Genomic DNA, 22,168 nt, shown 5'->3' with positions numbered 1-22,168 from the left:
GACAACTTTAAAGGCCACTTTCTCAATATTTCAAACTTTTTTGTAACTAACCATACATCAATATGGTTTTACATCACTGCCTGTTTAGCCCTGCCCACTGAGTCACACATGTGGTTTAAATAATGAGAGAGGCATATGCAGAAACCAAATGATAAAGATGGCTTCAAAGACATCAAGATGTTGTGTAGTGGCAAGTTGTGGGAAAACAGTCTTTGTATTGCCTTCCTTCTGATCCCATTAGGACAGAGTGGATGAACATTTTTTAAAAGAAGATCCAGACCAAGTCGGATTTTCAAAAAGGTTGAAACTAAAAGACAAAGCTGTGCCGACTATATTGAGTCACACCTCAAAAGTGCGAGTAACTGTTTTTTTTAGTATGTGGTCACTATTGCTTTGTATGTTATTACAGATAATTTGATATGTACTTATATTCATCTATGAGGAATGTAGACTGTCAAACATACACAAGTGTTAGCCCATTATAGCAGCAGGCATTTACATTCCTCAATGCCTATTCAAACAGAGCGTTCTGATGAGGGGGGTTAAAATAGGACAGAAAACAGCCTATTACTTCTAAATTATGTTTTTTTGAACAGTACAAAATAATAAAAAAGTCAGTTCATGACCCTTTTAGATTTAAAAGGAGATTTGCAGATTTTCTGTCAACACTGGGGCATTTGAAGAATGATTACTTGTGTCAGTGTTTCTGTTTGTAAGCATGCATTCCCTGATGTTTATGCAAGATAAACAGAGGGCAGTCAGTTTGAGAAGTACCTTAAAATTCTCCTCCGTCAGCCCTTCACTTGTCTTGGCGCTGCGGATCATGGACGCCACATACCTCTTCACTAGACTACGGATGACCTCCTGAGGGGTTGAAGGAGAAGAAGAGAAAGCAAATGATCAGACAGAACTCCCTAATCTTGTTAATCTGGAAATGTAGGGCTGGATCTTTGGTGTGACGACGCAAGGGAAAAGAGAGACAGGAAAAACAAAGCCAGAGGCGAAGCGATGTAATGCAATTACATGCACATTGTTTGTATTCTCGCATGTGTGTAATTGCAGAGCTTTATCTGCTGGCATACCTGATAATGCTGATTCTGTATCAGCCTGTCAGCATGCTTTTCCTGAAAGGAGAAACAGATATTCAGACTGTGATTATGCAGGGCAATTGAGCTCAATAAGTAATCAAATACATGCCACTTTTATTTATTTGTTTGTTAGATAATTATTCATTTAAATCCCAGGGTCATTCACAAGAAGCTCTGCCATTTGTGTGCTATGAGTCTTCATTACTTACAACTGACATAATAACAGGGCACTTAAGTTTAAACCAGTTACAATATAATATAATGCATTTTAATGAATTTAAATTAATTTATAAATGCGTTATGTATAATTTAGTGTGGAATAAAGCAATAATTGTGTTTGTCACCCAATATCAATGTTCCCATTCATCATGATCCACATTAAAATGACTAATGAACTGTATTTGAGAAAACTGTGCTTTTATTGTAATTAAAACATCAAGATATACTGTATAATCATATATAATAAACATAATAAAAATAGAATTCAATTTCTTTTATCACCATGTTTATCTTTTTTTTTTGAAAGTGTGGATTGTGTTGATTTTTGTTAATTTCATAATTATTCTGACACCAAATTGAGGACGTTAACATTGTAAAAAAAAAAAAAAAAAAAAAAAAATTACATTTCTGTTTCTACTATGTTCACATTTATTTTTTGGACGTGGATTTTGTTGATTTTTGTTAATTTCATGGTTATTCTGACACCGAATTTAAGGGGTTAACATCATAAAAAAAATAGAATTAAATTTCTGTTACCACTACATTTACATTTATTTTTTTATTTTTTGGAAATGTGGATTTTGTTGATTTCATGATTACTCTGACACCAAATTTAGAGGTTTAACATAATAAAAAAAATAGAATTAAATTTCTGTTATGTTTACCTTTATTTTTTGAAAATGTGGATTTAGTTGTTTTTGCTGATTTCATGAATATTTTGACACCAAATTTAGAGGGTTATCATCATAAATAAAATTACATTTCTGTTATAACTATGTTAACTTTTTTTTGGAATTGTCTTTTTTTTTTACGGAAATGTGGATTTTGTTGATTTTTGATTTCATGATTATTCTGACACAAAATTTAGGGGGTTAACATAATAAAAAATAGAATTTAATTTCTGTTACCACTATGTTTACCTTATTTTTTGGAAATGTGGATTTTTTTTTTTTTTTTTTTGGAAATGTGGATTTAGTTGATTTTTTTAATTTCATGATTATTCCGACACCAAATTTAGGGGGTTAACATAATAAAAAATAGAATTAAATTTCTGTTGCCACTATGTTTACCTTTATTTTATTTTTATTTTTTTAGAAATATGGATTTTGTTGATTTCTGTTAATTTCATGATTATTCTGACACCAAATTTAGGGGGTAAACATCATAAAAATAGAATTAAATTTCTGTTACCACTACGTTTACCTTTATTTATTTATTTATTTATTTATTTATTTTTTTAGAAATGTGGATTTTGTTGATTTTTGTTGATTTCATGATTATTCTGAAAACCAAATTTAGGGGGTTAACATACAAAAATAGAATAAAAAATATGTTACTACTACATTTACCTTTTTTTACGTGGATTTTGTTGATTTTATGATTATTCTGACACTAAATTTAGAGGGTTAATATTATAAAAGATTGAGTTAAATTTCTGTTATCACTATGTTTACATTTCTATTCTCAACAATATTAATTTCTTAACAATAATAATTTTCAGTTAGCATATCTTTAACATAAGAGATAAATACATACACTACCATTAAAAAGGCTTTTTAAAAGTTATTGAAAGTCTCTTACTCTTTTCCAACTCATTAAGACTTCATTTATCTAATCAAAACATACAGTAAAACAGTAATAAAGTGAAATATTGTTACAATTTATGAAATGAAAAATGTTCTATTAAAAATTTTAAAATGTATTACTTTATTCCATTATTCCAGTCTTAAGAAAATATTTGTATTTTTTCTAATGTTGAAAACAGTTATGCTGTTTAATATTTTTTGTGGAAACCAAGATGCATTTTTTCAGGATTCTTTGATGAATAGAAAGTTGAAAAGAATAAAGACAGTAACAGAAATGTTCCTTACTGACCCCAAACATTTTAACAGTAGTGTATAAACTAATAATAGTAAATAATAGTTTAACCACATGCCTAAGACAAATTTTGTATCGGTGGATTCTGTTGATCTTCTGGTAGGACATTTAGGCTGATGCAAATTGCTCCAAAAATGTCTGACAGTAAAAAGAATGAGTAACTAATTTAATGGAAATGAAGAAACAATTTGGTTTTATATAAACACTTTCCTATCACATCCACAATGGGAGAATCAATCAAAATTTCCAAATGCAATTTCAATGCAAATTCTCATGTGCAGTTGGCCAAACTCCCTGCCCAGCCCTTCTGCATTGTATTGAGAGATGTATTAGACCTGCAGATGCTTTCCAGCTGGAATGCTGCTATTTGTACACTCCGAAAACAAGGACAAAATCTGATGTGCACTTCCACATGCAGATAAAAGGATTCTGATTTTGCAGTATGAGCCGAGAGATTCTTAGTATTCTTATCAGATATTGCAGGAAAGCTGCTCTCCTCTTAGCTCTACATGTAGGCAGCTTTATATAATGATCAAGGTTTGATCCCAGCTCAGCAATGCCAGCAAACATGTGGGAGAGAGTTTGGAGTGAGTGTGCTTCAGGTTTGTGTGTGTGTGTGTGTGTGTGTGTGTGTGTGCGCATGAATGACAGTGTGAGAAAGCGAAAGAGAGAGTCTACATGAGCATCTGTATTGATGCAGGCCAATAAAGGCCGTGCAGAGAGATGGATTTGTAATAAAAGTGCGTCAGGTGGAACAAGAGAGGATATATTCGAAACAGAGATGACGAGAGTCCCAGGAGTTTCACGGGGAGTTGCATGGCAACACGGGAGGTTAAACTCCAGACAGACTCAGGCCATATTACACTTCATTACATCATCAAAGGAGAAACAGAAACTTGTTGAACAAAAAAATGTTCCTCCGTAGAAGTTTAATTAATTTATAAGAAACTCCACTTAACTGATTCAATTGAAATGAAATTTGCTACCACTCTGAATGAAGCCAGTAGTTGAAGTTGGGGGAGGGGGGCTGACAAACTGAGTGTGACGTCAAAAAAATGGCAAAGACCTGTCTCATGAATATTAATTAGGTCATGCTGACGTTGCTAGGTAACCTTGCTGGTTATCTAACCTAATTAATATTCATGCACCAAGCCCTTGCCATAGTAGAGCTGATAAATGGGCAGTTGACATTGAATGCACCTGCTAAACATGTTGAACTACAACTAAAGCTATTTTAAACAGCATGTCACCAGTCATTTTTTAAAATATCACAAAAGCAGTTTTCTTGACCTCATTTTAGGGACACAGAATAATTGTACTTTTAAAAATTCATGTTGCAAGAGTATTTAAAAGAAACTATTGAAGACAAGTTGTGGTGATCAAATTTCACCACATTTTAAAAGTTTGGGGTCAGTAAGATTTTTTAAAAGAAAACAATAGTTTATTCAGCAAAAAAAAATGTATATAAAATGACAGCAATGACATTAATAATGGTTCAAGATTTTAATTCAAACAAATGCTGCTTTAAATAATTATATAATAATTTTATATTTTTTTATAATAATTAATTATAATTGATATAATAATGCAATAATGTGTTACATTTCTATTTTTCCTTTATTTCTGATTAAATAAATGCATCCTTGTTGAGCATAAAAGACTTTTAAAGACTCATACCTCAATCTTTTTTTAACGGTTGTGTATACAGTTGAGGCCAAAAGTTTGCACCCTCTTTCAGAATCTGCAAAATGTTAATTATTTTACCAAAATAAGAGGGATCATACGAAATGCATGTTATTATTTATTTAGTTCTGTCCTGAATAAGATATTTCATATAAAAGATGTTTACATATAGTCCACAAGAGAAAATAATGGTTGAATTTATAAAAATAAGCCGGTTCAAAAGAAAGTTCACATCCCCTTGATTTGTTCTTACTTGAATGATGCACAGTTGTTTTTTTGTTTAGTGATAGTTGTTTATAAGTCCCTTGTTTGTCCTAAACAGTTAAACTGCCCGCTGTTCTTCAGAAAAATCTTTCAGGTCCCACAATTCTTTGGTTTTCCAGTATTTTTGTGTATTTGAACCATTTCCAACAATGACTGTATGATTTTGAGATCAATCTTTTCACACTGAGGACAACTGAGAGAATCATATGTAACTATTACAGAAGGTTCAAACACTCACTGACCCCCCCCCCCCCCCCCCCCCCCCAAAAAAAAAAACAACATGCATTAAGAGCCGGGGGTGAAAACTGCCGGGGGTGCCTTTCAGGTAGTTACATGTTTCCTAGAAGACAAAATAAGTTAAATTTACCCTGAACTTCGAATTCAAAAAGTTTTCACCCCCAGCTCTTAATGCATGTTTTTTCCTTCTGAAGCATCAGTGAGCGTTTCAACTATAACCTTCTGTAATAGTTGCATATGTCCCTCAGTTGTCCTCAAAAAGTATCTCAAAATAATACAGTCATTTTTGGAAAGGGTTCAAATACACAAAAATGCTGGAAAACCAAAAAATGAGTGGGACCTGAAGGATTTTTTTGAAGAACAGCGGGTAGTTTAACTGTTCAGGTCAAACAAGGGACTCGTGAACAACTATCACTAAACAAAAAACACAGCTGTGGATCATTCAGGTAACAACACAGTATTGAGAATCAAGTGTATGTAAACTTTTGAACCGGGTCATTTTTTCTCTTGTGGACTATATGTAAACTTCTTTGATATGAAATATCTTATTCAGGTCAGTACTAAATAAACAATAACATGTGTTTTGTATGATCTCTCTTATTTTGGTAAAATAATTAACATTTTGCAGATTCGGAAATGATGATGTAAACTTTTGACCTGTACAACTGTACTTTCCCCTACATATTCATGTAAATTTTATCTATGATCCTGATGTTAATAAAAAAATTATTAATTATATTTGCATAATATATTTGAGTTATGTAGTGTTGTAGACATACAGTACCAGTCTATAGTAGAGTATTTGATCTCAGAAATTACAAAACTGTAATAGCAACCAATTGACACCAAATACAATTATAAATTTAACTGCAAACACTTTCTCGTCGACATCTGTTGATTTAAAAGTCATGCTGGATTTTTAAGCGGCTGTCTTTGTTAAAGTCAAAGATTTTTATATGTATTTCTCTCACCCAGTGATACCTGAAAGTAATGCATGATGATACCAGTCTAAATACAATTACTGCATCCCACTATGAGTCAAAAACCAATAGTTCAAAAGCAATAAAAATGTAAATGAGCTATTTTAGCATTCAGTGTGTTGATATATGTCTGTGGCTGTGCTGTTAGTCATTGTAATGGGTAATCAGTTACACAATGAGCCAGCTGCATTGTGCTTAAAGTGTAATTTAAACCAGAACCACTTGATCAGGCTCAGATGAAACGTTCAGCGAGAATGTTCGAATGGATTCAGCTTGTTTTCTTTACCGTAAACTCCTTCAGATTCTCATGTTTATGGGGGTCTTCTTCAGGCGGAGCAGGCTCTGACCCGCAGAGCCGCCCGTGTACCCATCGACACAGGTACCAGAATGACTTAGGACTGGGGATGATGTTAAACGGTGGGGGGAGTGTCCCACCCTCGTCGAAATAACTCATCCACAGCTTGGTTCGAGCAAACTTCCACTCGATGTCAGCATGGTCCTAAAGTGACAAATAAATTATAAATAATAAGAACTGAATAATAATAATCAATGAAGTGTTAAATAATCAACCAATTAATCCAGAATGTATTTAAAAAAATATTTATATAACAAATTAAAGTAAATTTTAAAAAGCCCATCCTTATGTCATCCAAGATGTTCACGTGTTTTGTTCTTCAGTCAAAAAAATTTTTTTTTGAGTGGACATATAGTGGACTTTATTGGTGGCCAGAGGGTTCAAAGTCCAAAATGCAGTTTCAATGCAGCTTCAAAGGGCTCTTCGCGAATCCAGCCAAGGAATAAGGGTCTTGTCTAGCAAAACAATCTGCCATTTTCTAAAAAAAACTAAATGTACATACTTTTTAACGACAAATGTTCGACTTGCACTAGCTCGACTTGGATGTGCATTGCAGAGCTAGTGCAATATTTTTAACATGGTTGAAAAGTATATAAATTTGTATTTTTTAATAAAATGATAAATGGTTTCTTTAAATAAGACCTTTGTTCCTCAGCTGGGATCGTGTAAAGCCTTTTGAAGCTGCACTGAAACTGCAACTTGGATCTTCAACCCGTTGGCACCCATTGAAGTCCACTATATGGAGAAAAATCCTCCTCAAAACCCTTAATTTCTTTTCAACTGAAGAAAGACATCTTAGATGATATGGGTGAGAAAATTACCAGGGAATTTTTATTCTGGAAAAGAACTAATGCTTTCTTCCATGAAAACCTGCTTGGAATGTGTTGGCCAATCATCTGTGTACTCGAGTATAATACAGTATATTCCTGGATTTTTTTAATTGTTGTGGTCAGTACTCACAGCAATGAGCTGGTAGGAGTTGTTCATCATAGCGATGAGCATGTTGAGGAGAACCACCAATGAGATAACGTTGTAGGTGCCAAACATGGTGGCTCCAACAAACTCAGTGAACTCGTGCCGAGCTTTCACATTTGTTACATACAAATTCAGGAGGCCAAAAATTGACCAGAACAGTGACTGAAGTGTTTCAAATAACCTGAAAGACAGACAGATGGAGAAACAGAAGGCAAGAAAGAGAGAGAGAACAAAACATGATTTTTTTTATGAATGCATTTAGGAAGGGCCTATACATTATATATGTGACCCTGGACCACAAAACCAGTCATAAGGTTAAATTTGACAAAACTGAGATATATACATCACATGAAAGCTCAATAAATAAGCTTTCTATTGGTGTATAGTTTGTTAGGATATGACAATATTTGGTCGAGATACATCTATTTGAAAATCTGGAATCTAAGGGTGCAAAAAAATCAAAATACTGAGAAAATCACCTTTAAAGTTGTCCAAATTAAGTTCTTAACAATGCATATTACTAATCAAAAATTATATTTTGATAGGTTTACAGTAAGAATTTTACAAAAAATCTTAATGTAACATGATCTTTACTTAATTTCCTAATGATTTTTGACATAAAAGAAAAATCAATAATTTTGACCCATACAATGTATTTTTGGCTATTGCTACAAATATACCCCAGCGACTTAAGACTGGTTTTGTGGTCCAGGGTCACATATAATGTCATAAGTATTTTCATCTATTTTGTGGTTGTTTAAGTTTATCAAGTTATATTTCATTCCAAGTAACAGGACGATATGTCCAAATATCATCACATTTTCACATTGCTATATTTATTCCATTTCAGTTCTGTTTAGAAACTTTGAATGCATCTTCTTTGCACCGGCAGTCTGAAAATATATTTAAAATTTAATGAATCTCACAAATTGACGGTTTACACACACACAAACATGCACAAACAATACGATACGAGGCTGTCGCAGCTTGTGTAAATAACTCTGCTAGAAGCTACAGTATTGCAATGTACAGCATCAAAAGTTTCAGAAGGCAATGTCTGGCTGTCTCTAAGATTTGAGGATTGTGCGTCTACAAGCTCCCTTAGGGTGAAAGGAATTGTGATTTTTTTCGTTGCATTAAATATTCAACATCGTCAGCTTTCATCAAGTCTTGGCAGAGATAAATACAATGTGGTTTTCTGAAAATAGGAAAAAGACGTTGTGGCAGAACTGAAAGGACATAGCACTCTGGATCACCTATGGAAGCAGGTATTAGACTGCATTTGATAGAGTTTGATGGGAGAAACATCAGTGGCACAGACATACATAAAGAAACACACAGCAAAACTGTTGAGAGAATGCTGACAGCAAAAAGTGCTGTGTCTGGGAATCCAGTGTGAAAGGTGAAAAAGAAAATCATTTTATTTTGTGTTTGTAACAGACTTGTAATGTCTCACTTTATTCCCAACAGCACGTGCAGTGGCAGCCTTGGCTTACTTTGTGCCCTAGGCCCTATCTATCTGTCTATCTATCTATCTATGCTTAATTTAATTAAATCCATGTGGCTAAAAATGTAACAAGACAAGTGGCCCCTTACTTTGAATGGTCATGACATTTCTGAGTAGGGCATCGATATATCCGTGTGCAAGCTGTGAATAGTGGTGTCCATTTTGAACACATGGGCCAGATTTAGAGGACTGCATCCATGTTATATTTTTGGCACATTTAATGTCACTGATACAATAAACGAATAAAAAAATAAAGCGTGGCAGGCACCTAAACCACAGGACTGCCGTGACAGACCTGCCGTGGCGGAGCCCTAATGGAAGCACACAGGTTTGCCTCAAGCACCTCACTGACTTGTCAGAGATAGTGACATAACAACTGGCAGCCCACTAGAGCCATCTCCCTCCACATCCTGAGCCGTTTCAGCCGACATTTGGCATTTGAAGCTTTCTAACTGAAAGGCCAAAATAATACAGAGAAGACATGAATATGTTCTGAGTGTACTGGTGTGTGTAAGATCTGTCCTCAGAAATCTATTTTGCCTCTATGCACTAAAAAAAAAATATTCTGAAGCAGAATTTTCCAGTAAAAACATACTTAAATTTACTTCACAAACTATATATATATATATATATAGAGAGAGAGAGAGAGAGAGAGAGAGAGAGAGAGAGAGAGAGAGTATACATTATACAGTATGTCACAGAAATGATTACACACCTCGCAATTCAGCAACCATTTTAGTATATCTTCTAAATACTATAGGGCCAATACTGTAGAAATAAAACTTAGATATATTTCTGACACATTCAGAATGTACAGTAATGGAATCCATGTTTTTCTCGAGTTTATCTTATAGTTTCATCAGACCATGGGACATGGTTCCAGTAATTTATGCTCTTAGACATGTTGTCTTCAGCAAACTGTTTGCGGGCTTTCTTGTGATCTAGCTTCATATGAGGCTTCCTTCTGGGACGACGCCTATGCAAACCGACTTGTTGCAGTGTGTGGCGTATGGTCTGAGCTTTGACAAGCTGACCTTCTACTTCTGCAACCTTTAAAGCAATGCTAGTAGCACTCATGCATATGTTTTTTGAAGCCAGGTTCTGCACCTGACGCACAGAACGAGTGCTCAACTTCGTTGATGGATCCTTGCAAGGCCTGTTCCAACTGGAACCCATCTTGGAAAACCTCTGTATGACCCTGACCACTGTAGTGTAACTCAGTTTCAGGGTGTTACTGAACCTCTAATACCCTTGGCCATCTTTGTGGAGAGCAACAATTTTAATTCTCAAATCCTTAGAGAGTTTTTTGCCATGAGATGTCATGTTGAACATCCAGGGGTTACTTACAGCACCTACTTTTAATTGCTCTAATACAAGATACACAACTTTGTATGGTCCTGTCAAGCAGACAAAAACATAAACACAATGAACATTTGTTGCCAGCTATTTTGACAATAATGGCTGTATGTTGAGTTATTTTTAGAGGACAGTAAATCTATACTGCTATACAAGCTGCACAATGACTCTAAAATATATCCTAGTTTCATTTCTATAGTATTGTCCCTTGAGAAGATAAACTAAAATAGTTGCTTAAATGTGAGGGGTGTATTCACTTTGTGAGATACTGTATTTTCCCAATACATGCTTAACATAAGGGAAAAAAGCTAACAGGGTATGTTTTTCTGGAAAAACAGAAAATACTTTTTGCAATGTGTTTTTATGAAAGGCCCAAGCCGCATGGAATGTCAAAGACTTTAATCTGTGAAGGAGAGTCTCTGTGACTGAACCTCGGAAAAACACCACAGAAAGCCTGAAGGAGCTCGTGCTGCTTCAGATGTGATATGGGTTGAGGGATTTGATATCTCGGTGTGGTAATGCCACATACAGCTCATATGCAGCTGCAGGCAAAAAAAACGGAATTCTGATGGAAATGCAAGAAAATCCCCAGACGTTTCAACAACATGCTCAGTTTTTTTATGTTTCAGGTGTTTATATTTCACAGAGCAGCTGCAGTTTTCTGAGAGACACAGCACAGATTTATCTTCTTCTTTCTCAACGTTTGCTCTGATAAATATTCATGAGCTGATTCTTGAACCTGCATTATTGTGCAGTGTTGGATGATTGTGCGGTTATCGATGTGTCATTGATCAACAAATCACTGGAAAAGCAAGGTCTTGATGAATATTCAGAAGCAGCATCAGCTCTGCCTGTGATGTTATGTCCGATAACATATATAGTTCCGGTAAGGTGTTGCACACCGGACAGTTGTTGATTGTTGCACCAGACTAAGAAGTGGAATACAATGTGTGTGCGTATAGAATAAAAACACAAGTTTAAGCAAGTCGTTGTCCCGTAGCATTAATAACACAACATGGTGTCAGAAATAGGGACTAGCGAACACCAGAGAGTTGGTGATTAAAAACGCCAGAGAGACCCACGGAGTGCGGCTGGGGAGAAGCATACGGGAGACGAGCGCCCGCGAGCCGAGTGCAGGAGAAGAACGAGTGTTTTTCCCGTCATGGAGAAGTTAAATCCACCATCGCCTATGCAGCTTGTTGGTAATCTTGCGGATAACTGGAAACGTTTCAAGCAGAGATTCAACATCTATCTTGCTGCCAGTGGTGCGGGTGGAGATGATGAGAAGTTAAAAGCATCAATCTTTCTGCACGTGATAGGTGAGGATGCACTGGATATATATAATAGCTTCCAACTTGACGAGGCAAATTTAACACTGACTGTTCTCATGACAAAGTTTGAAGAATACTTTGTCCCAAGCAAGAATGTCACATTTGAGAGATACAAATTTTTCTCTGCTGATCAGAAACAAGGAATGGCTTTTGATCAATATCTTGCTGAACTGCACACACTGAGTAAGACTTGTGATTTTGGAGATTTAAGAGACTCACTAGTGAGAGACAGAATAGTCTGCGGGATTCCCGATAATGGTCTCAGGGAAAGACTGCTACGTGAACCAGCTTTGACACTGGAGAAAGCTGTCAACATGTGTAGAGCTGCGGAAATAACTCGTGCTCAAGCCAAAGAGCTGCATAGAAATGATGCTGCAGTGCATGCAGTAAAAAGAGAGGAGCAACACACAAAAAATCCAACAAAACAAAAACAGAGAATGAAAACCCTAAAAAGCAAGTGCAACAGATGTGGAGGGACACACATGCCACGATCTTGTCCTGCTTATGGGAAAACCTGTAACAGCTGTGGGAAGAATAATCATTTTGCGAAGTGTTGCAAAGCTGATTATGCAAAGAAAAAAGTTTACACTGTTGAAGAGCAGCCAGAGGAATTCTTTGTTGATTCTGTTCAAACAAACATGGAAGACAAAGCTGAATGGATTGTACCACTGACTGTAAATGAGACAATAATTCCATTCAAATTAGATACAGGTGCACAAGTTAACCTGATGTCTATGGATGACTACAGAACTCTCAAAGTTAAAAACAAAATACACCCAACAAAAATAAAAGTAACAGGATACACAGGTGAGGATGTCCCTGTCATAGGAAGCTGCCTGGTGACCCTGCAACACAAGGAGCAGCTGTTAAAGATACACATGCTGATTGTGGAAAAGAGCGTCCAGCCAATTCTAGGACTGAGCACATGTGAAAAACTTGACTTAGTGAGGAGAGTGTTTGTAGTGACATCACAGTTCAAAGCAAATGAAACTTCATTCATGGAGGAGTACAAAGATGTTTTTGAAGGACTCGGATGTCTGCCTGGGGAGCACAGAATAAGCATCGATGACACGGTAGCTCCTGTGGTGCATGCATGCAGAAAAGTTCCATTTGCATTGCGAGAAAAACTCAAAGAGGAATTAGCACGCATGGAGAAGCTGGATGTCATAAAGAAAATTGATGAACCAACAGACTGGGTGAGCTCACTAGTCATTGTGCTCAAGAAAAATGGTTCCTTGAGAATATGTCTTGATCCAAGGGATCTCAACCGAGCCATAAAACGTGAACATTTCAAACTGCCAACCAGAGAAGAGATCATGTCTCAGTTTGCTGGAGCCAGGTGGTTTAGTAAGCTTGATGCGTCGTCTGGCTTTTGGCAGTTGAAGCTTGATGAGGCAAGTTCTAAACTTTGTACCTTCAACACGCCAGAAGGCAGATATCGTTTCCTCCGTCTACCGTATGGTATACTGTCGGCACCTGAAGTATACCATAAAACAATCCACATGATATTTGAGCACTTACCAGGGGTAGAGACTATGATGGATGACATAATCGTGTGGGGTTCCAACCGGCAGGAGCACGATGCACGATTGAGGAAGGTCCTGGAGCTAATAAGACAGTCAAATCTGAAATTGAACAGGGAGAAATGTGAGTTTGCAGTCAAGAGCTTAACATTTGTTGGAGATGTTTTGTCTGAGGAAGGGGTCAGGCCAGACCCAAGAAAAACTTCAGCTATAGTCAACATGGAACGGCCTCAAAATAAAGAAGAAGTGAGGAGATTCCTTGGAATGGTCACTTACTTGGCCAAATTCATTCCCCAGCTGTCAACACATTCTGCTCCACTCAGATGTCTCCTCGAACAAAAGAATGAGTGGATGTGGGCTCACGAGCAGGAAGAGTGCTTTCAAAAATTGAAGCGCATCATCACAGAGGAGCCAGTGCTCAGATATTATGACCCACAAAAGACCACACGAATCTCAGCAGATGCCTCACGATATGGCCTAGGCGCTGTGCTTTTGCAGCAACATGGAGAGAGCTGGCAACCAGTAGCTTATGCTTCTAGGGCCTTGACGAGTGCAGAAACCAACTACGCACAAATCGAAAAGGAACTTTTGGCTTGTACGTATGCCTGTGAAAGGTTTCACCAGTATGTCTACGGACAGTCCTTTGAAGCAGAAACAGACCATAAGCCACTGGTGTCCATAATGTCCAAAGCCTTAAATGACTGCCCAATGAGAATCCAACGAATGCTCATCAGGCTCCAAAAATATGACGTCAAAATGATCTACACACCAGGAAAGTTCATGTTTGCAGCTGATACACTCTCTCGGGCTGTCGACAAGCATGAAAACCTTATCAGTGAGAAAGGTGCGGACATACAAGCTTATGTTGACATGATAGTGACCTCTCTTCCTGTGTCCCCAGAGAAAACTGAACAAATTAAAAATGCAACTGATGCAGATGAAACAATGACAGAACTCAAAGAGACCATACTGAAAGGTTGGCCAGAAAGGAAAAGTGACTGTCCAAAGCAAATTCAAGACTACTGGTCATGCAGAGCTGAACTTTCAGTAGTGAATGACATCATCTTCAAGGGAAACAAGTTTGTCATCCCTGCATCGATGCGCAAGGAAATGCTGCACAAGGTTCATGAGGGACACCTAGGTGAAGAGAAATGTAAGCGCAGGGCCCGTGACGTAATGTACTGGCCAAGGATGAACCATGAAATCAGTCAGACTACAGCTTCATGTGAAATATGTCTCACATACAGGTCCAGGCAACAAGCAGAGCCACTCATGCCTCATCCAGTGCCCGATCATCCATATCAAAAGGTTGGGGTAGACCTGTTCGACTGCAATGGTAAGAGTCACATTGTAGTTACTGATTATTTCTCCAACTATCCAGAAGTTGCAACACTTCAGGTGACATCTAGTCAGGCTGTCATTGCTTTCCTGAAGACAGTCTTCGCAAGACATGGAGTTCCCTGTGAAGTGTTTTCTGATAATGGCCCACAATTTTGCAGTAGGGAGTTTGATGCCTTTGCTAAAGAGTGGGGATTTAGACACACTACATCAAGCCCAAACTACCCTAGGTCCAACGGGCTGGCAGAGAGTTCTGTGAAGATTGTGAAGGCTCTCATGAAGAAGAGTCACGATGGAAAGACAGACTTCCATAAGAGCCTAATGATTTACAGGAGTGCCCCGCTTCAAAATGGGTTGTCTCCAGCCCAAATGCTAATGGGTCGACGGATACGCACTAACTTACCCATTCACCAGGACTTGTTGACACCTGCAGGAGCAAACAGAGTCAAAGAAGCAAAACAACAACTCAAAAGCAAACAAAAAGAGAACTATGACAAGAAAGCGAAGACCCTGCGAAAACTCAAGCCTGGAGATCGAGTTCGCATCCTGAACCATGCAACAGGGACATGGATGCGAAAAGGTTGTGTAGAAAGAGAAATGGTACCGCGGTCATATGAGATTGTGACTGAGAATGGTGCAATTCTAAGAAGGAACAGAGGGGACATAAGACCACAAGTGACTGTTCAAGATGTCGAGTCGCTATCGAATGAACAAGATGTGTCTCAAATTTCCACAAGCGAACAGATTGACAAAGGTTCTGTGGATTATACTGACTCTGATCTGACAAAAGAAGTTACTGCTTCACCTGGAAAGGGTTGCAGACCAAAACGCACTGTTAGACCCCCTGAAAGGTTAATTGAGATCTGTTAAAAAAAAAAAAAAAAAATCGTTCATTGTCAAAATTCTGTGATGCTTTTGTTGTTATGTTGTTATGGAAATGTTACTTTTAGTATATGAACATATTGATAGAACATAAGATTTCAAAGGAAATTTATTTACATTTAAAGGGGGGAAGATGTGATGTTATGTCCGATAACATATATAGTTCCGGTAAGGTGTTGCACACCGGACAGTTGTTGATTGTTGCACCAGACTAAGAAGTGGAATACAATGTGTGTGCGTATAGAATAAAAACACAAGTTTAAGCAAGTCGTTGTCCCGTAGCATTAATAACACAACACTGCCCTATCAAGCATTGACTGCGGCTGACCTGGAGTTGCAGTGCAGGGAAGTATGAATGTATGTTGTAAACAGACAGTGTTGTGGAAGCTTCCTTGAAACTACTAACAATTTAAAATTGCATAAAAACAGTCAAGGTATCATTTGACTACATACAATTGAGGTCAATGGTTTACATACACCTTGCAGAATCTGCAAAATGTTAATTATTTTACCAAAACAAGAGGGATCATACAAAATGTATGTTATATTTTATTTAGTACTGACCTGAATGAGAGTTTCATATAAAATATGTTTACATATAGTGGACAAGAGAAAATATTTAAATTTATAAAAATGACCCCATTCAAAAGTTTACACACACTTGTGTCTTAATACTGTGTTGTTACCTGAATGAACCACAGCTGTTTTTTTTTTTTGGTTAGTGACAGTTGTTCAGGAGTCCCTTGTTTGTCCTGAACAGTTAAACTGCCCACTGTTCTTCAGGAAAATCCTTCAGGTCCCATAAATTATTTAGTTTTTACAGCATTGTTGTGTATTTGAACCCTTTCCAACAATGACTATATGTTTTTAAAATCCATCTTTTAACACTGAGAACAACTGAGGAACTCATATGCAACTATTACAGAAGATTCAAACACTCACTGATGTTTCAGAAGGAAATACAATGCATTAAGAGCCAGGGGTGTAGACTTTTGAACAGAATGTGCAAATTTTTCTTATTTTGCTTAAATATAATATATTTTTCATTTAGTACTGCCTTTCAGAGGCTACAGAAGATACTTACATGTTTCCCAGATGACAAAATAAGTTAAATTTACCCTGATCTTCAAATTCAAAAAGTTTTCACCCCCGGCTCTTAATGCACCGTGTTTCCTTCTGAAGGATCAGTGAATGTTTGAACCTTCTGTAACAGTTGCATATGAGTCCCTCAGTTGTCCTCAGTGTGAAAAGATGAATCTCAAAATCATACAGCCATTGCTGGAAAGGGTTTAAATACACAAAAATGCTGAAAAACCACAGAATTTGATGGACCTGAAAGATTTTTCTGAAAAACAGCGGGCAGTTTAACTGTTCAAGACAAACAAGGGACTCGTGAACAAGTATCACTAAAAAAACAGCTGTAGATCATTTAGGTATCAACACAGAATTAAGAATCAAGTGTATGTAAACTTCTGAACAGGTAATTTTTATAAATTTAAATATTTTCTCTTGTCCACTATATGTAAACATCTTTTATGTAAAATATCTTATTTAGGTCAGTACTATAATAAAAATAAAAAAATAACATTTTGTATGATCCCTCTTATTTTGGTAAAATAATTAATATTTTGCAGATTCTGCAAGGTGTTTGTAAACTTTTGACTTTTGAAAGTCAGTTGGTTTTATGGTTAAATGCTTGAAACAAGGTCTGTGGTTAATGCAAACTCAATTTAGTTATTTTTATTAATTATTTATTTTTACATTTTATTCTAACATTAAATACATCCGTAACTCTTTTTTTTGTGAGTATTTCAAAAGCTGCTAAAGTGAGGTTGTCGAGGACAATAAAAATCATCACACCAAACAGGTAAACTCATCTACTCACAAGTCCACATTTACAGCCTTGCTGTGTCAATAATTGCATACTTGCTAATTATTTTAACTCAAAATTTTACTGATGCACAATCGTTAAAAATAAATCTGTTAATCTATGTTTTTAAATGATTCATTTAAATTACCATCCAAATGAACTAAATAAACAGAATAAACAGATGGCAGAGGATAAAAAAGAAAACTTACGTAGAGAATGCATTGTTCTGTTTCTCGCAGCGAATCCCCTTGCAGTGGTTAGGTTCATCTGCTGCCTCTGTCTCGTAGTAAAAGTACAGCTGGTTGAGTCCATTGGCGAAGGCCAGCAGCACTAGACAATAGATGAAGAGGAACTTAAGGATGTCCAGCAACATGCGGCCCAGAGAAATCTGGAGCGGGCCCAGGTGAGAGTTAGCTGTGAATAGGGAGATGAGCCGAAGCGAGCTAAAGATGTTCGCAATGGCAAACAAAGCCTCAGCGATCAGTGTCGGATGCCACATCTCCCATTCTTCTCGTGGACGAGAACTGTTATACTGGGAAGAACAAAAAAAATTATTATTTAGTTTTATTGTTAGAACTATGTAAAACTGTAGTGCATTGAAATAAGGACTAAACCCTGTTTCTTAGGTTCCAAATGTACTTTACACAAGTATGTAAATGCAAAGTTCTGTCAATGAAACTCTAGATGGCGCAGGCTGATGGGTCGTTAACGCAAGCGTTAAACTACTTAGCACAAGCTGATTGGTTCATGTTGCGTACGCAGCCAATAAGCTTGCTGCTTTACATTGATTTAACTGGCTAGCATTCACTAGAGCATTTTACAGCGCACTTTCAGATTTACTTTCAGAAACCCTCCACCTTCCCCAGCTCCACCTGTATAGATCTGCTACAACAAGAGCAACAACCAACAACAGCAGCAATTCAGCAGCAGCAGCATGGCAGATCTATTCTGTCAAGACCAAATTTATATAGTTACAGTTGAAGACACAAGTTTACTTACACCTTGCAGAATCTGCAAAATGTTATTTCACCAAAACGAGAGGGATCATACAAAATGCATGTTAATTTTTTATTTAGTACTGACCTAAATAAGATATTTCACATAAAAGACGTTTACATGTAAACCACCGGGGGGTGAAAACTTTTTGAATTTGAAGGTCAGGGTAAATTTCACTGTTTTCTGTAGCCTCTGAAGGGCAGGACTAAATGAAAAATATATATATATATATATGACATTTAAGCAAAATAAGAAAAATGTAATTTCTCATTCTTTTCAAAAGTTTACACCCCTGGCTCTTAATGCGTTGAGTCAGTGAGTGTGTGAACCTTCTGCAATAGTGTATACTGTATGAGTCCATCAGTTGTCCTCAGTGTGAAAAGATGGATCTCAAAATCATACTTTCATTGTTGGACAGAGTTCAAATACACAAAAATGTTGAGAAACCAAAGAATTTGTGGGACCTGAAGGATTTTTCTGCAGAAAAGCTGTTCAGGACTCATGAACAAATATCACTAAAAAATGGCTGTGGATTATTCAGGTAACAGTACAGTATTAAGAATCAAGCGTATGTAAACTTTTGAAGGGGGCATTTTTTATAACTTTAGCTATTATTTTCTCTTGTGGACTATATGTGAATGTCTTTTATCTGAAATATCTTATTCAGGTCAGTGCATGATCCCTCTTATTTTGGTAAAATAATTAACATTTCACAGATTCTGCAAGTTGCATGTAAACTTTTGACTTCAACTGTATGTAAACACATTGCAACAGTAGTGCAAGACTCTTATGCTCACCAAGGCTGCAATTATTTGATCAAAAATACAGTAAACAGCAATACTGTGAAATTCAGTTTTCTGTTTCTAATTTTAAAAAATTCTAAGCTGAATTTTCAGCCTCATTACATCACATGATCTTTCAGGAATCATTTTAATATGCTGATTTGCTGCTCAAAAAACATTTCTTATGAATATCATCATGAATATCATATGACAGCAGTAGTGCTACGTATTTTTTTTTACATTTTTAATCATTAGTGTACGTGCAATGGGACCATGCTTACAGATGGTTGGCCAAGTATTTGTGCATTTGTGTAAAGTCCATTTTTAGCCCTATTCACATACTTTAACACCCACAGCCCAACATAACCAGGTGCTAAATGCATAAATGCTGGTATAGCGCTACATCATGCATATTTAAATTCATTGCCAAGTCACAGTCATTTGTTTCTGGGCAAATAAGCTTCCTTTTTATGCAAATGTGGCTCAATGGATCGGATTCACATACGTGAATGGATTGGCTTATTTGCCTGATGCAGTTAACGCTGCATGTTTGTGTACATTTTCTAGTGATCATGGCAGCAGTAATTCATCAAGTGATGATCAAAAGGGAGAAGAGTGTGCTAACTTTTATATATCTAGACGTGGTGTGTAGTCAAGCACAATTTTGGCATTTTGCACAGTCAATTCAAATGCCTGGATTGCAGTAAATATTGCAATGCACCTTGCAATCAGCACAAATTTTGTGGCCATGTTTGCACCGTTACCTGATTCGAACAATTCCTTGAGTGAATGAGGTGCTGTAACAATACAGACAACAGACGCAAATGACACAACACTATCAGTAGGTTCAAATCAAATGGTTTGATGAAGAATAATGGAAAAGTTAAAGGTGGAAACTACATTGTGTGGAAGTTCTTTCATTAGTTTTTGTTCTAGATATGCCTCAGTCTTTTTCCAGGTAGTTGAGTCATAGGTCTAACGGTTCTTAAGGCATTTCCTGAGCTTTTGCCTTGCATAACTTCACTTGAGGGTGGAACGAGACGCCTTCTCCCCTCAGCACCATCCCTCAATTCCATGTTTCAGTGGGCAGAGAAATAAGGCTGGCTTTTCAGTGCCAGGCATGGCTGAGCTCTTCTTGCTTGAAATTCTGTTCTCTACTGGGACTAAGACCACAATATTAACTGTCTAATAAATTCACCCTCTACACAGAAACAAAAAATGGTGTAAAAACAATTTTCACTTAGAAATTGCTAGTAAATTTCACAAGCAATTACAAAAGAAACAGTCTTACAAATTTAAAAGGAAAATGTCTTTTTTTACAGTGTATTCCCACTTTTTGAAAACATACTATAAAATGATAATACATGTAGACAGGGACATTTATAGCTTATAAATGTATTTCTTGAGAGCATGTCCAAACACAAAACAGAACATAAATTATATAGCTTGGACCATTTATCATCTCACACATGTATGCACACACACACACACACACACACACACACACACACACACACACACACACACACACACACACACACACACACACACACACACACATGTTTGTTTTTGTGAATTGTGGGGACATTCCATAGACGTAATGGTTTTTATACTGTACAAACGATATTTGCTATCACCCTACACCTAAACCTAGCCCTCACAGGAGACTGTGCATATCTTTACATTCTCAAAAAAACGTATTCTGTATGATTTATAAGCCTTTTGAAAAGTGGGGACATGGGCAATGTCCTCATAAGTCACCCTCTCCTTGTAATACCTATGTCATACCCATGTTATTACAAAAATTTGTGTCCTGATATGTCACAAAAACAAACACACACACACACACACACACACACACACACACACACACACACACACACACACACACACACACACACACACTCGTGTGGGCTGGAACCCCTTCCATGCAGGGTGACTAACACAGCTGCAGATGGTCATGAAGTCTGGAGTGTGTCTGCGTGCATGTGTTCGCGTGCATTCGAGTGTAAGTGTGAGTGTGGATGACTGAACCGAGAGCAAAACATTTACAGGAGGAGCTCACCTTGACATACGCGACGATCTTTAAAGATATGGTGGCCAAATAGAGAGAATTCATGGCAAAGTCCATTAGGTTCCACCAGTCATGGACATACTCATTAAAACCTCCATCCCACATCTCCTTGATCTCAGCCCATATAAAACCTATGAGCAAAACACACAAACATACAGACATAAACTTGGAATACAGAATATATTGTTATTGGAAAATATTTAAATTTATTGTATCAGTTTATATAATTGGATATATATATTGGATGATATTGCACTATTAATTGCACATGCTTATTTCCCTTACATTTAGATTAAAATATTAAAACACTTGTAGATTTACTTACGTTTTAATTAATCAGTTGATATTGAATATTTAATTGTGAATACTCTTTTTCCATACATTTACATTTAGATTACCTTTGCCATCATTTAACACTCACTTATAGTAAATATATATATATATATATATATATATTAGGGGTGGGCATAGATTAATTTTTTTAATCTAGATTAATCTAGATTAAATTTTGGAATTAATCTAGATTAATCTAGATTAAAATGGCTAATTTGAATTCTGCTGAAGGCATTCAGAATATGTGTGCTACCCAAATAATGACTAAACATGTTACACCGTACTTTTATTTTGACAGGTTGCCGTGAAGTTTCTGTGTATACAGTATGACATGATGCGAGTTTTCTCAAATGAAACGGTATAAGTGACACTCACAGCAGTTTTGGAGATTGAGTTTATCTGTTCATGTGAGATGCAAATGCCAAAAATTACCGGGAGCGTCACGTGTGTTTCAGTATGCGTGTAGTAAAAGCGCGTCTTCACCATTCATAGTATGA

The 22,168-nt window shown here is 36.6% G+C and overlaps 1 protein-coding gene across 1 annotated transcript in view; it reads right to left on the bottom strand.

The window, feature by feature from the left end:
• Positions 1-17,691: 17,691 nt before the first annotated feature.
• Positions 17,692-22,168, bottom strand: part of trpc5a (transient receptor potential cation channel, subfamily C, member 5a) — an 82,390-nt gene continuing 77,913 nt past the window's right edge. The window contains exon 5 of the mRNA XM_073842667.1: positions 17,692-17,874. Coding sequence (XP_073698768.1) covers positions 17,692-17,874 — 183 coding nt within the window. The remainder of the gene's footprint in view (positions 17,875-22,168) is intronic.

This window comes from Garra rufa, chromosome 6 (assembly GCF_049309525.1).
Source record: "Garra rufa chromosome 6, GarRuf1.0, whole genome shotgun sequence".
Classification (NCBI taxonomy): Eukaryota; Metazoa; Chordata; class Actinopteri; order Cypriniformes; family Cyprinidae; genus Garra; species Garra rufa.
Note: the sequence above shows the minus strand (reverse complement) of the source record. Positions and strands in the feature narration are given on the sequence as shown.